The sequence below is a fragment of the Octodon degus genome, unplaced genomic scaffold (assembly GCF_000260255.1).
Source record: "Octodon degus isolate 3935 unplaced genomic scaffold, OctDeg1.0 scaffold00021, whole genome shotgun sequence".
NCBI classification, from domain to species: domain Eukaryota; kingdom Metazoa; phylum Chordata; class Mammalia; order Rodentia; family Octodontidae; genus Octodon; species Octodon degus.
The window spans coordinates 16,067,608-16,082,833 of record NW_004524597.1 but is presented as its reverse complement, the minus strand read 5'-3'; the positions used below and the strand labels follow the sequence as shown (position 1 = coordinate 16,082,833).

Sequence of the window (15,226 nt, the reverse complement as noted above, 5' to 3'; positions counted from 1 at the left end):
CCAGATAGCTCAGTAGACTAAAGTGCCCTTATAGGCAGGCACAGGGACTGGGGTTTGATCCCTGGTGTACTGTACTGGCCTTGCCCCTGGGGCATGCTGAGATGGTGACTGGGACTGGATGTGGTGGCATGTGTCTGTAATCCCAGTGCTTGTAAGGCTGAAAACAGGAGGATCACTACGAGTCCAATTTGTGTAGTGAGACCCTGTAGACCCTGTACTAAATAAATAAAAAAACATTGTCTGGAGTAAGCTTGCAGACAGCATAGTAACCTTAAGATGAATTTTTTTTTTTTTTATGTGGAACCGGGGATTGAACTCAGGCCCTTGCGCTTGCCAGGCAAGAGCTTATTCTACTGAGCCATCTCCCCAGCCCCTTTAAGATGAATTTTTAAAAATCACTGAAGAAGTAAATAAGCCATACTCCCTCATAGGACTGAAAGTGACTTTTTGACCAGAAGAGCAGTGTTGGTTTGTATTTTGTTTTGGTAGTTCCTTTTGGAACCTTCAGGTTTTCTGTTTTCTTGTTAAAGAATCCCTAGGTTTCTGGCCTTGGCTGTGAGCCAGGGAGATGTGGGTCAGGTGCCCTTGAGGGAGGCTCAGGACTTGCACTATTTGGTTCTAGGTTGAGTTCTCTGTGATACAAAGAAGCCATGAACTCATGCGTATTCTCCAGAGGGAAAGACTGAGCAAATCAGAGCTCTGAGCAGCGTGTGAGCTCAAGTGGGCACCGTGGTGCAGCCAAAGTGGCCCAGTTCTTCCCTCTTCTGGGCAGTGGGGCAGGCAACTTGGGGGAGCTCTGCTTCTTCTGTCAGGCTTTTGGCATGTGGCTGAGACAAGCTCCTTGGGCTTGGCGAGGGCTCATGAACAGATGGCGAGGTGAATTCCTGATGGTTGGGTCAGGAGGAGAGGGCTGTAGCCAGTGCCAACCCATGTGTGTCTTTGTTTTCAGAGACCGCCTGCAGCAGGGGATGCAGCACAGGACCCAGGTAAGGAGCGCTGCACCATGGCCTTTGAGGATGGTGCACCTGTGCTGCCTGTCAGTGGATGGGCCATCTCAAGGCCACCAGTCCCTTCTGTGTATTTCCTCTGCTCGTAAGATTAGGGAGTGGGGTCTAAGAGATCCTTGGGCTCAGCACTGTGCACAAACTGTCAAGCTCATGCCTTCTAGATCCCTGCATGCAGACCGACCTCACCTCAGTGCCGTGACACTGCTCAGGTGGGTTCCTGGGCTCTGGTGACTGCAGGAGGCCCTGTTGCAGGTTGTAGTGGCATCCCCAAGAGGACTTGGTTCCTCATGGAAGCCTAAGTTTGGGAAATCCCTTTGTCAGTGGAAGCATTTTTTTTCTAGCTTATTACTTTTTTTTAAACTAGCACTAAACTGAATGTCCCTTCTCTGCAGCTGGGATAGCACTGTCTGCAGAGGCCCCTTCTCTGCTGTCATAGTATTTGAGCTGCAGTGGTGGCTTGGGTCAGGGCTGAAGGCTGCCTTCCTGCATGCTCTCTGGCTGGTGTGTGGGTAGGGTGCGACACCACGGGAGCAGTTTCTGTTTTCCCCATCCCAGGGAGAGCTCTGCCCATGATGCTTTGCTGTTCTAGGAGCAGTATTCCCGCCAAATGTCCAGATCACCCCTGTCTTCCTAACCGAAGAGGAAGTTGCCAGTCTCCATGAGTTCCCAGTGGAGCAGATGCCCAGGTAGCTCAGAGATCACCTGGGACCTCCTCTAACTGCATGTGCAAAGCTGCTTACTTAGCCACTGAAAGCCCCAGTGCTTCCTGTCCCTCCTCACCGCCGTCCCCTGCCTGTTTTGTGCTATAGACAGGCACTTACAGCTTGAGGGTGTTGATCTGGGAGTAGGCTCCAAATCCTTTATCTGCTCTATGATCCTGGCCCAGTGTGTTCCCCAGCACAGTGTCCCCTTCACAGGTTCATTGTGACAGTGCCTCACAGGGCCCCCTCCAGACGTGGATGACTATACTTAGGGACTCCATTTTCAGGAGGAGATTCTGGTCTCGTACTGGGAACCCCAAGTGTCAGCTGCTACCTTCCTTTTACTCCTGCGGTTTGGCCACGATAGCATCTTAGGCTCTGTGGTCTCAGGCACCCATGTGTCACCGACCCTGTGCCAGTTAGGGAATTGGTGCTTTCATCTCCCCCGCGGAGCTGCTCAGGCAGTGCGTCCCCTCCTCACATGTGTCTCCCCCGTGGAGCTGCTCAGGCAGTGTACCCTTTCCTCACATGTGTCTCATTCACCAGGCCAGCCAGGCTCCAGGACAGCATGGCCCAGCATCTTGCAAAGGATGGGAGCACATCTGCCCCCCAAAATGATGCCACCGGGCAAGTGGCATCTGTGGCTCCGATGTCAGCTACTACCCAGGAGCCCATGTCCCCTGACAGAATGTGGCCAAAGGGCAAAGGAGAGAATGGGCATTTGCCTGGCCATGAGATGAAGGACTGGGGGTCCAGGGCATTGCACACAACTGCCAGGGTCCAGGTCCCTGGCCGCAGCTGCTCCCTGTATAAGGAACCAGGCTTTCTACAGGAGGAGGTGGACTTGTCCGGAATCCACATTCCAGAAGCTGAGGAAATGGGACCATCTTCGGGTCATTGTGCCTTCCCACACATGCGTGCCCCACGTGGCAGAGGTCTGTCCCATGAGGACTCCGTCAGTGATGCCAGCACCCTAGAACCTGTGCCACCTGAGGATGTGGCCACCAGCAGCCACCTGTCCTCCTCACCTGACATCCTCACCCCGAATGGAATCCAAACGAAGCTTGAAGACCTTCGTGGTACCAGCAGCCACACCCTTGTTTCTGGAACAGACACCCTTGCCAGACAGACCAGCTGGCCATTGTCCCCTCACCCAGATCCAAATCCAGAACAGAGGGAAAGTGAGCTTCCTGGCAGGGACCAGGGTGTAGATCAGCAAGTGGATGGAGTCCGTGAGAGCCTTGCAGCCACTGGTCTGGAATGCATTTCTGAATCCGCAGACTCCCAGGGTGACGGCCCCTCTGCAGACAGAGTTCACTGCAGGTTGGCCCCAGTCGAGGTCCCCATGAGACTCGTGCAGATGAACCTCTACACCCACAGTGTTAAAGGGTTGGTGCTGTCTCTGCTGGCCGAGGCACCACTGCTGAGAGACAGTGCAGCTGTCGAGGAAGTGGTGAGTTTCCCCACATCCGTTCCTGGGGCTCCTCTGGTGGCCTGCTAGAAATATAGATGGGCTGACTCAGTCTCCTGCTCTGTGTCCCAGGACAGACCCTCCCCGTTTATGCTGCGGGGGTGACGGCAATGCCAGCCTCCTTGATGTTTGGGGGGTGGGGGAGTCCATGCATGTGGTGCAGCACTGGTACAAAGGCATCTGGGTATTGGTTCTCTGCCCCTTCTGCTTCCTCCAGTTTCTTGGGTGCTTGGAGTTCTGACTGTGTTGTTCTCCATCCACACATGAGCTCTTGCCCTCTGAATTACTGCTTCCTTACTAGTAGCATGAGGTGGTTCTCAGGCAGGTGCTGTATGTGCAGCCATTGCATTGCTCCTGCTCTGGCCTCATTTTCTAGCCTGTGCAGCTCTAGGTTCCCTGATGACTGGAATCTGTACCCTGTAGCAGTCAGCCTGGGTGGGAGTTCCTGGAATCACGGCCTTTCCCTCTGTAGCCCCCAGCCTTGCCCCAGCATTGCTGGTGACCCAGCGTACCTTCCCAGAAGGTCTGAAATCCCAACTAGCTCTAGTGGTTCTTCTTGAACCACTTGAGCCCCTTTCCCGTCTTATAGCAGTGATCTGACCTTCTGTAGGGTCCAGGCCCATGCTGGAGATTTGGTTGCTATGGTAACAGCCTTGCTTTAGTTGGCAAGGAAAGTGGTAGCAGGAAGAACAGCAGGTTGAAATTGCTGCAGGGCAAATGGCGTCCTGGGGCTCGCCTTGTTTTTTCTCTTGAATCTATATTATTCTAAGCTGATCCTATTAGCATGCAGGTCTTGTGACCCTCCATAAATGAGCAAGTCACCTTGGAGCACAGAGGAGGAGGGAAAGCTGCGGAGCTGCTCCCGTTGCACAGAGCTGCTAGCAGGGGACTGCTCTTCTGCAGAACATGGGCTTATCAGTCCCCTTTCCACAGACCCCAGAGTACCAAGTTATCGCTTGTTTGCTTCCTCTGTCCTCATTCTCCATAGCTGTCACTTCACCATGTCTTTTAAAACAGCAAAGGTAGATAGGGCTGCAGCTGCCCCATCTCGTCTTATCGCTTCAGTTTTCCCAATCCATTCTCCACTGTGCAGAGCCTTAGAAATATCATTTTGAAGGACCACTGAGGGGTGCAGTATGCAGACATAATACATTACTTTCTACCTTCTTCCCTAAAAGAAAAAAGTAGCACAGGCTGCTCTGAGATGGGATGTGTTCTGCATAGCTATGTGCTAAATGCTACTTTACATCTGTTACTTTAGCCAAGTCTTGAAACATTTCTGGGAGGAGACATTTATTGCAACTCCCACCTCACCAGCAAGAAAACTGGGCATGTTTAAGATAGATCTTAGACAAGTGGCAGGTCCAGAATTCTTGCTGGCTTCTGGTTCCCCTGCCTTAGGCTCTCTGACCCTCAGCTCATCTGCCCTTGCTGATAGGGAAGGCAAAGGCAGGGTGACTGCCCTGCCCTCTGTGGTTCTTGCTAGGTGGACATGGTTCATGGCTTGTGAAGGCCCATCTGTGCCCTTCTGTGCAGAGTAGGATTTGATACTGGCACAGCCCCAGGAAATAAAGTGCATCTGATGGAAGAGGAAAAGCTAGTCTTTTCTTAAAGTAAGGGAAACTAACTTGGGTCAGCCTGCTGGTTTGTGAGTTTGTTAAACCCAAAGCCTGTATTTGGAGAAGATTGTGTATTGCCTATCTGTCCCAGACCCACACAGAAAATGCTCAACCTGATCTCCCTGCAGCTGTGCAGAACACCAGCGTCCCTGCTGAGTGGTCAGCTACAGGCCAGATGGGACGGTTGGGGGATAGTCCCTTAGAAAGGGATCCTGGGTGTTACACACCAACATGTCATAGCATCCTTTTGCCAGCTTGTCTGTCAGTGGCAGGGCTGGACCTCTAGGTTTGCAAAGGGTGAGGTCAACCAGCGGGAAGGGTGGGAGGAGTGAGAGGGAAAGCAGCTGGTGGATGGGGTGGGTTCAGAGGACAGAGCGGGCTCCCAGCAGGGGGCAGCATAGAGCCATTGATGTAGCTTCCTGCCTGGAGCCCAAGATAAGCTCAGTGACCTTCAAATGCTGTGGTTAGATCAATTATTCATTGCCCAATGAGGAGATCACACTGTCATTAGACAAGTCCTGAAGCCAGGGTGAGAGTGTTTCATGAAATATTTTATGGAAGAGCTCTTCATGCTCCACAGCCTGTGCAACTGTGCTTCTCTGTGAGTGCATGTCCTGCTTACACTGCTGCTTCTGCGAGTCAGGATCCCCACAGGCCACCCAGCCCTCGCTGCCGTGTGCCCCGCAAGTCAGGGACCCAGGAATTAGCCCTGGCCCATGCCTCCCAGGGCTCTGTTGAGCATCACTATGTATCAGGTTGGTGAACTTTGTGTAAAGACCCCAAAGCAGCTAGTTTCAGCTCTGCACAGCTCTTCAGCTCTGCCACTGAAGTACAGAAACAGCCGTAGATGCTACGTAAATAGCTGGCGTGGCTGTGTGCCAGTAACACTTCATGAATATGGACGTTGGAGCTTCGGATAATTTCCACATGTCACAGTAATGTACATTTTCCCCCAGCCATATGCAAATATAAAGGCCATATAAAAAACATTCTTAGTTCTCAGGCAATACAGCAATAGGCATTGGGCTGGATGTAGCCGATAGGCCATAGTTTGGTGACTACTGGTACCAATGAAAGCACTTAGTTATCAGTAGTTATCCACATGTCACCTGACATAGCATCTTGTGGTTAACTGTATGTCTGTTGCTAAGTGATTTTATCTTGAGTACAAGTTAGGCAGAAGATTCTGAAAGCAGAGCTCAGTGCCGGCAAAGGAAACCAGGCTCACTGGCTTTGTGAGACGTGAGGCTGTGGTCTGCCCTCGTGGTGAATACATGTTGGTGCCTGTGAGGTGCACACACATCTGTCCATGTGGGGGGCTCCTCAATGTCAGTTATACTCAGCGTTGGGTAGGGCCTTCAGGTTATTTGACCATGGGAGATTGTGTCTGACTCCCCTGAACACACAGCTTTTTATATAACTGTGTACACACACACACACACACACACACACACACACACACACACACAGAGGAAACTTAATAGCTTGCCCCTGGTCATTTGACTAGGACGTTGCTGAGCTCACATATTTTTACCTGGGGGCTGCAGGACAGTGCTCAGGGTCAGTGGTCTTTGGCTTAAGGGACCCCAAGAGGCCCCGTAACTTATGTTCTCAGTCCAGCCCTAAGTACACCCTGAAGAGCACCACGTGCTTATAGAGGACAATACTCTAGAAGATTTACTGATCAGGAACGTAGCTCCTACTGTATCATTAGGTTAAAAAGCTAGTATCTGTATCACTATCTATGGTTTGATCCCATTTTTATTTCATGAAAACGAATTATAAGCATAGTTCAGCGTTACAACTGGATTTCCATACTACCCATCTATTGGGAGGTTTCAAACAAGGCAAACGGGGGGCCCTCATCTCCCTGGTAGCTGTCCTCAATCTCGCTGTGTAGACTCCTCCCTGAGCCAACACAGGTGGCCAGTGACCCTTGTGAGTCTCCTAGGGATGGCCCCAGTCTCAGTACAGTGGAGAGAAGCTTGGGCAACCACTGGCAGGGTTCCAGCCGGCAGTACTATGGATGCACTGCCCCTGGGAAGCTGCGGTTAGAGAGGGGTGTGCCGCAGCTGACTGTGGGGAGGTGATGGAAAATTTTTCCTTGCTTTCTTTTCCTTTAGTTTTCTGTCCAAGTCTCTTCTTTTCTGCAGGTATACCTTAATTTAGGAACATTACAACATAGAGTGTGAGTTGGTGCTTCTCTGAGAACAGGCAGAAACATTGGTCAGGGTCCATGTGGGCTGAATCAAGTAGACTTGAGACCTTCAGCAGAGTTTTCATTAAGCCTGTGGTCAGATGCAGGGTCCTGTGTGGGCTGTGAGGTCAGTCCTGCTGCCTGTGACCCTCTTTCTGTTCTCTGTAGTACCACAGCAGCCTGGCATCCCTCAACGGGTTGGAGGTGCACCTGAAGGAGACCCTGCTCAGAGATCAGGCCGGCCCTGCAAGCAGTACCTACAGCTTCGTGCACCATGACCATGTCCAGAATGTGCTCACAGGTAAGGAGCTGGCAGGGTGCAGAGCTGAGGATGCCTTGGGAGGTAGTGGTGGGACACTTGGCAGTGCACCACAGTACCTGACATCGGGGCGCTACCTTCCTGGGAATCCTCCCAGATACCCTGATAAGGCCTGCCTGGAATCTTAAAAGTCCCTGTGCAGGAACTGGCTATAGCTCCTGGGGGACAGGCAGAACTTGGTGGCATGGTGGCACCTGTGTCTGCTCTTCCCTCTTCCTCGGCATCCGCACTGTGAGCTATGAGCCTATCCACCAGGTCGTGTGGGAGTGGAGGGGCCACTACTTACCACCTGTATCCTCTTCCTGGAAGCCATCCTTCCCCCGGTGGCCTTGGCCCAGAACCGCCACTTCCTTCAGGCCGTCAGCCTCATGCACACAGACTTCGTCCAGCGGCCCACGCTCTATGAAATGACTGTCAGGTGAGCCTGTGAGCTGCGCACCCCAGGCGTGCTTCCCACTGCCTAGCTCAAGGGGACCCTCTCTGGGCAGGCGGCCAGTGCACGGTGCCCAGTGAAAAGCATTCTGGTTACTGTGTTCAGGGCCTTCCTCTGTCTGCTCTCATGCATTCACGTGCCGGGGATTTTCTGGTGACAAAACCCAGAAACGTCACTATCATGGACTCATGTATCTTCCTGAGGTGTGTGCTTGCTGAAATGGTGCTGAAGTAACGTCTTTAGATTTAAAAAAGCAATGCATGCTCACTTAAAAAACAAATCTAGGGTATTTGAAAATCTGTAAAATAAGGTATTTTCTTCCCTCTGTCCATCACACACCAAGAAATAACCATGTTTCTCCTTTTGCTGTATATTACTTCTGGCTTTTATTCCTGTACATAAAACATGGATTATTAGTGTTTTTATTTTAATTAGCTTGATAGTCCTTCTTCTAGAGAAAAAAAGATGGTACTAATGTACTGTTTTCCAACACCATGGCATAGACACAGGTCTGTAAATTATTATTGTAGTTTATAGTATTTTACTACCCCAATTCTGTTTTGTTCTGTCTGTATGCATCTCCTATGAAACAGCAGCTAACAAGGCAAGACCGAGGGCCAGAGGGGATGTGTATGATTTTTCTTTTTAGCTTTTGGAACAGTATGGACCAGTGCATGTTTTTTGTTAGTCCCCAGATTAGGAAATTGCGGCATCAGGAGAGTCAGCAGTTTGTCCTGGGTCCACAGTGACACTGTGCTGCAGGGCTGGGCCTTGGGCCCAGGCCTCTGTGGCTCTGAAGGGCATATACTTTCTCCTCATGCCTGTGACCAGGGGCACAGAGGGGGCAGCTTTGACCAGAAGGTGGGTTGGGCCACAGCCAGTGATGCACAAAGGAGCCTCAGCATGGTGGCATTTGAACACCGTTACCTGCCACACCATCCCCAGCTGGCACTTCCCTCCATCTCCCGTCACCAGTGAGCATGCTCCACCGCACTTCAGAGCAGCCCCGGGCCGGCAGCTGGGTGCAGGCTGCATCTGCAGTACTGGTTTGGGACCTGGTGTTGTTGGGAGGTGAGTGGCTGTCTTGTGGGAGGTGCTGGCGAGTGCAGTGTCAGCATCTGCTCCACCAGCCTTCCTGCAGCTGCAGCACTTCACCCTCCTGGGAGCCGAGAGGGTGCTGGAGCTCCCGGGTTGTCGGGAGGTTCCTTCTGTAACAGCAAGGACAGCAGCTGCCCTCTCTTAACCATGTGCTATGTAATTTACATGTATTTCTATTATGTAATCTCTTTCTTAAAAGCCCTCAGTGAGGAGATGTACTGTTGTCATAGCTGTTGTACAGGTGAAAAGCTAGGACCTAGAGGTTGAGTAACCCAGCCTAGGGCACACAGCTAGGAGGTGGGGCCAGGCCCCAGCTATATGACCCAGACCCCCCAGGTCACAGTGCCTCCCGAGGCTGCGTGAGGAGCTCATCCCCCTCATGTGGTGGGAGGTGAGCCCTTCAGGTCCCTGAAGTCCTCGCAGGAGGGGCCACAAAGGATACAGTTCTCAGTACTCTTCAACATAGGAGATATCTGGGGAAGAGGAGCCTTAGTGACTCCACTATCATGATAGACTTGGGGAAACTGAGGCCACATGGGGTCATGATTTGAGACATCAGGTCCCACCATGGACTGTCCTGACCTTCAGTAAGCTGAAAGGAGGACGGGAAGGCTGCTGTTGGCACCGAGGCGTGGAACTCAGACGAATGACATGAATCCTGAGCCGCATGCTGCACACCACAACATTGGGTGTGCTGGCATCCCAGGGACAGCCCTACTGAGGTCTCTGTGGCCAAGCCTCCTGCTGGCCCTGTGGGACCATTGTCTGCTTCCCTTTCTGACAGGAATGCGTCCATGGCTGTGTATGCCTGCTGCAGCCCTGCCCAGGAGTCCTATTTCCAGCTGCTGATGTCCACCGGCCAGGGCTCTGGCTTCCCAAACCCACAAGATGGAGCCTTCAGCCTCTCGGGCAGAGCCAAGCAGAAGCTGCTGAAGCACGGGGTGAACTTGCTGTGAGCCAGGCTGCAGTCTCAAGATCCTACCAGTGAGGGAACCTCCACCCTTGGTCATGGAAAAGGTCCCTCTTGTTTGTCTTGGAGTAGTGCCTTTTAAGGAACAAAATATTTTGAGTTTTTGTGACTTTTTGTAGGCTGGACTGTGTGTGTTTGGGGTCTGTTCTTGGGATCTGCAAATGCCATGTGCTAGGTAAAGAATTTGATCACACCAGCAGCGCTGGACCTGCATGGCAACTTGTGTCTTCATTCCAGAGAAGGTCAGGGTCAGTTTCCCTGTCACACAGGGCCTGGGCATTTGACTTTTTGTGGCTGCTGTCCATCCTTGTTTGAACAGCTGCCCAAGCATTCCAGGGCTGCACTCCGTAGAACCTGGCTGTCCCTCTCCCAGTCCTCCGCCCTGCAGGCAGGTGTGTGGGGCCTGACGCACAGTGAGGAGGTGGGCCTGTTACCAGGCTATCCCCACTGCCACTGCTCGGGGTCCTCCCAAGGGGTCCTCCGGGCAGGTCTGTGGAAGCGGGGAGGCAGATCCTCAAACTACAGCAGTGGGGCAAGTCATGATGCCAGTGCCCACGGGAACTGTGGCCACAGAGGTCATGGGTCACATCTCCAGGGGTACAGATGGAGAACTGGTCTGTGCTGCACTTGGGAAGGAGGGGTTGTGCATCTGCCTGCTGTCCTGAGGGCTCCCCAGATAGGAAATAGGAGAGCAAGACAGTGGGGTAGAGCAGGACTGTGCCCGCCAGTGGTGGCCGTGACGAAGGGAACAGCGTGCGGTCCTGTGCTTCTGGACCCGCGTGGTGCCTCCTACACGGGCCCTGCTACTTCCAGTCCTTTGTGGTAACATGATGCAGATGGCAGGCTGAATCTCCACTGAAGGTTCACTGCCAGTACCTAAGGTGCTCTTTGAAAATGGTGATGTTAATGGCTGCACGCCAGTGATCATGTCTGATGTTTATGACGCGGTCTCTTGAGACAGTCCCAAGGGCTAACAGTGAAACGGCCAAAATTCACAAGTAGCATGAATGATTGTAACTATCCCAGTGACAGAATTAAGGTGCACACTGGTGTGGGTATGCGTACACGTATGTGGCGGCAGCCCTTCGGGTCAGTGGACTGGCTCCAGAGAGCCCAAGGACACCAAAGTCTGAGGGGCTGCAGTCCTGTGGACCACATGTGGTGTTTGCAGAGGCCAACACATGCCCTCTCCTGGCTTTAAATCAACCCAGGTCGTTTGTGACACCAGACAGTGGGAGTGCTGTGGAAGTAGTTGTTGAACTGTACTGAGGTGTAATGGCAAGGAGCCGTCTGTCCGCGTCTGGAGCAGGCACATTTTTTTCCCAGATATCTTTGCTCCTTGGCTAGTGAGTGCTTAGATGCAGATTACATGGCTACAGAGGGCCCACAGCGCATTTCATCCACACTCTGTTCCTTCCGTGAGCTCAGTGTGGCTAGTTAAGGAGCCGTGAGGTACAGCCACACCCCTGTGAACACCAGCCTCTGTGTGACTGCCCCAGCGCACCAGCCCTGTGTCACCTTCTCCTTCCCCAGGGTCCATCCAGCCAAAAAATGGTCACGTTGCCAGATGGAGCAGGACTCTGCCTCAAGCTAGGACAAGTATATGTTGTCTGTTTCTCTGATCAGTCCTCCCAAGAAACAATTCCTTAAGATTTCTCTGCCAGCCTCTCAAGGGACCTTTCCATGACAGACTTGCATAGCTCACTCCATTCCTATCACTAGGGTATTTGGAAGCAGCCACGCTGATTGGTGCTCAGTCTTGAACTTGGTGCAATTACAACCTGCTTAGGTATTGAAACATAGACTTCGGAGCCCAGGGCTGTTCCCATCTGCCTCCTGGTGGGTCAGAGGATTTCTTGTGTCTGAGGACCCTTCCCCAAACAAGGTTGTGTCACAGGGATGTCTCTTGGAGGTCCCTCAGCCCTTCCCCAGAGATCTGAGCCATCAGCAAATCTTGGTCTGTTACGAAAAGCAAAACCCTCCATCTGATTTTATAGGGCTACCTTGGGCCTAAAAATGTTTTAGATACAAAATGCATTTCTTTCTAAAACTCAGTGCACAGCTTCCCTTTAAAGCCTATCCCTGAGCTGAGCCATGAGCAGATTTAGTGTATCACAAATCCCAGAAGCATGGAAGAATGTGAAGACCTTCCACACTGGGAAGGTCTTTACACTATGTCCATAGACTCTTTGGTGCTAGTTAAGCGCCTTGGTCCCCTTCCTCAACTGGGCTGTGTGTGGTGACTTGACCTAAGGTAGTGAAGACACTGTTTTCTGTCTCTTGGCTTGTCTTTGGACAAGCTGGCTGCTACATCGCCAGGATGCGTGAGCAGCGCTGCAAGCCTTGGTGGCAAGGGACTAGGGCCTCCGGCCAGCAGCCTCATAGCCTGCGAGTCCTGCAGCAGTGGTCCAGCCTCCAGATGAGATGGCTGCAGCCACATCCTGACCACCATAGCTACCACAGGAGAGCCCGAACCGGACGCCAGCCTGCGCCACTTCTGAGCATCTCAGCCCCTGGAAAGAGCAGGGTGGTAACTGCATGTGAAGCCTCTCTGGGGTGGGGTGACTTGTACAGCAGAAGGTAACTGATGCATTTGATGCTCATCTGCCACCCATGAACCCAGTGTCCACAGAGCTGTAGCAGAGGACACTTGTTAGACAGCTTCCATTGGAGCACAGTCACCTGCATCCCCCCTGTGGACAGCTGCACTAGAGCAGGAACATGGAGTCCTTCCATAGCTGCCTTCCACCAGTGCCAGGGCTTGCAGCGAATGGTCAGCTGGGTGTTTGCTTCCTCCTTCCAGGCCCTGCCCTGGCATCTCTGGTCTCTAGCATCCTAGGTGCCTTCACAGTGTGGTGCCCTCACTGGAGAACAGTCTTCCCCCAGAGTGGTCCTCAAGCCCTGCTGGTTCCCTGCTGACAGCCTCCCTTACCTACCTTGCCACCTTCTGCGGGTGGGGGCTTGATGGAAGCCTGTTGGCTCAGGTCACTCTCCGCAGTTTGAGGGAACTCATTTGTGGGGGCTAGGGGCGGGGCGGTAGTAGGTGAGAGGCCCTAGAGAGCATCATAGCCTGGTCCTGGGACCTCTGCCAGGACAAGGTGCGGGAGGGGAAGAAAGGGGCAGTCCTTCACTTCAACTGCATTGCCTGTGGTTCACCTGGAGAGTATTTGTGGAGTGCTCCTGTCCCTGAAATATCTGGTCCTTGGCACCAACTGTCCCAGAAGTGTCCCAGTGCCAGACCAGAGAGCACAGCTTTCTCATCCACTTGTGTTGTGCACTTTCTGTCACTGCCAAAATGGAAACTTCTGGATCCTGTCTCTTGTATATGAAAGACGGGTCCCTAAATCTTATCCAGTGGCAGTAAGTTACAAAAGTCCTGAAACACGTGCTGCCTTTACAGCATTGGTCCTGCCTTGCTTCCACAGCAGAGGTGCCACTTGGTCCCCTCAGAGCCCTTGGGGCCTGGCACCTGGGCCAGTATCTGCAGATCTAGATGACTGGCCTGGAGACTGCTGGGAAATGAGCAGTTGAACCCAGTTTCTTGTTCCAGTATCTGAGCCCCAGAACCGCTTTCAGGATGTGGCTTAGTCATAGTCCCAGACTCATGCCCAGCTTCCTCTTGCTGCAGGGCGCACTGCCCCCTGCAGGGGCGGTGTGGGAAGGAGGCTTGCCCTGTTGTCACAGCCGACATCCAGAGAGTGCCGCTGTAACCCAGGACCAGACTGCACAGCTGACAGCACAGTAGGGGCAGGACTCAGAGGCTCTGTTCTGGGTCAGTCCCTGCTGTGTCTGCCACCTGTGAGCAGCCAGGATCACGCTCCCAGGAGAGATGAATAGTGGCTGTCAGACTCCCACTGGGAAAGAACCTCTGATCCCTCGGGAAGCAGCCTAATCAGTGCCTCCTCTTAGGCCTCCTCTCTGGAGGGAGGCATCTAGGCATAATCTGCTCTTGTCACCTGGACAGCGGGGGCCATGGGTAGTGCGGACTGGGATCATGTTGCAGTCACCTTTGCAGGCACCTCTGGTTGGTTATCCCCGCTCCTTTCCACTGTGGCCGAGCTGTCCCTCCCACTCCACCCAGTGACCCCAAGGGGGTCAGTATAGGCACATCCTCCCTCATGGGCCTTCTTACAGCAGAGTGCAGGCTCAGGGCAGCAGGCTGAGCAGTGGTCCCCAAAGACATGAGGTGCCCAGCCCTGCACCTGGGAACGTCACCTGGTGTGAAGTCTGCAGTGTGACAGCATGATGATCTGGAGGTCGAGGATCATTCTAGGTCATCAAGCCCAGCCACTGATGGCATCCCAGTGTGTCCCCCAGAGAAGGCCATGTAAGCAGGGACACAGAGATCAAAGGGACACAAGCCCAGGAGCCCGAAGCTGCTAGATGCTGGAAAAAGCAAGGAAAAGGTTCTGTCCTGGAGGCTGCAGAGGACATGGGGAATGTAGGTCCAGTGAAGCTGCTCTTGTACTCTGAGGTCGGGAGAGATGGCTCAGTGGAATAAGCGCTTCCCTGGCAAGTGCAAGGGCCTGAGTTCAATCGGTTCTGCCAAAAAAAAAAAAAAAGTCTTGTACTCTGAGCCTCCAAAACTGTGAGAAAATGAATTTTGGTTGCTTTAAGCCACCGTTTTTAGTAGTTACAGCAGCCTCAGGAAAGTAATATACCTGCCTGCTGACTTGCTGCCTGCCCTGATACTCCAAGCTCCCTCTTCAGGAGTGCAGCATGGAGCCCCGTGGGGAGTGCTCCGGAGAGGTGAGGCCTCTTGAGGCTGAGGTCACAGAGGTGCCAGGTAAAGGGGGGACCAAGCAGCGTGGCTTGGTCTGTTCTCAGCAAGAGTCCCCAGCTTTTGCCAGATGAGAAGCCAGGGGGCAAGAGAAAGGCATTAACAGGCTGTGGCTGTCCAGGTGGAGGGCTCAGTGGCCTGGAGCTGGGCAGGTCTGGAATGAGCAATCAGGACACAGGAAGCGATGGCGCCTGGACTCGGTGAGGGTGGGAGTGGCTGGAGGGTGTGCCTGCTTGGTGACAGGCCCTGTGTGCAGGCGGGGAAGAAGCCAAGGAGATGCCTGCTCCTCAGGAGCCCATGGACCGAGCAGGAGACTGGCGGCTGACTGAAATCACAGCGGGTGTGCACTGCTGTCCAGCACAGCCATGCACGGACACCCACCCATACGTATCTCTGGCTCTGCTTTGTCCATTCTGACTGCCACACACCCCTCTCAGAGGAGATAGCAAGATTGGGGGTAAAAGCCGCATCTGTCATCCTAGCCTAGGAAAAGAGACTATCCCCAACATGTTCATTTAGTTTGGGAGCTTTAGGTGAAGGTTCTACAGGCTTCAAGGTGAAAAAAGTGTACCTTCAAATGTGCAAACTGGAACCAAACTATTGCTGCTGAGAACCCAATCCAGGCTGCTTT

The 15,226-nt window shown here is 53.0% G+C and overlaps 1 protein-coding gene across 6 annotated transcripts in view; it reads left to right on the top strand.

The window, feature by feature from the left end:
* Hps4 (HPS4, biogenesis of lysosomal organelles complex 3 subunit 2) overlaps window positions 1-9,940 on the top strand; it is a 29,736-nt gene extending 19,796 nt beyond the window's left edge. For 5 of the 6 annotated variants that reach the window (XM_004628022.2, XM_023711522.1, XM_023711525.1 and 2 more), the window contains 6 exons: window positions 950-986; window positions 1,597-1,693; window positions 2,255-3,161; window positions 7,164-7,296; window positions 7,624-7,732; window positions 9,630-9,940. In XM_004628022.2, coding sequence (XP_004628079.1) covers window positions 950-986; window positions 1,597-1,693; window positions 2,255-3,161; window positions 7,164-7,296; window positions 7,624-7,732; window positions 9,630-9,801 — 1,455 coding nt within the window. In that variant the 3' untranslated portion in view covers window positions 9,802-9,940. The remainder of the gene's footprint in view (window positions 1-949; window positions 987-1,596; window positions 1,694-2,254; window positions 3,162-7,163; window positions 7,297-7,623; window positions 7,733-9,629) is intronic. The other variant, XM_023711526.1, reaches the window with a different exon arrangement.
* Window positions 9,941-15,226: the final 5,286 nt, after the last annotated feature.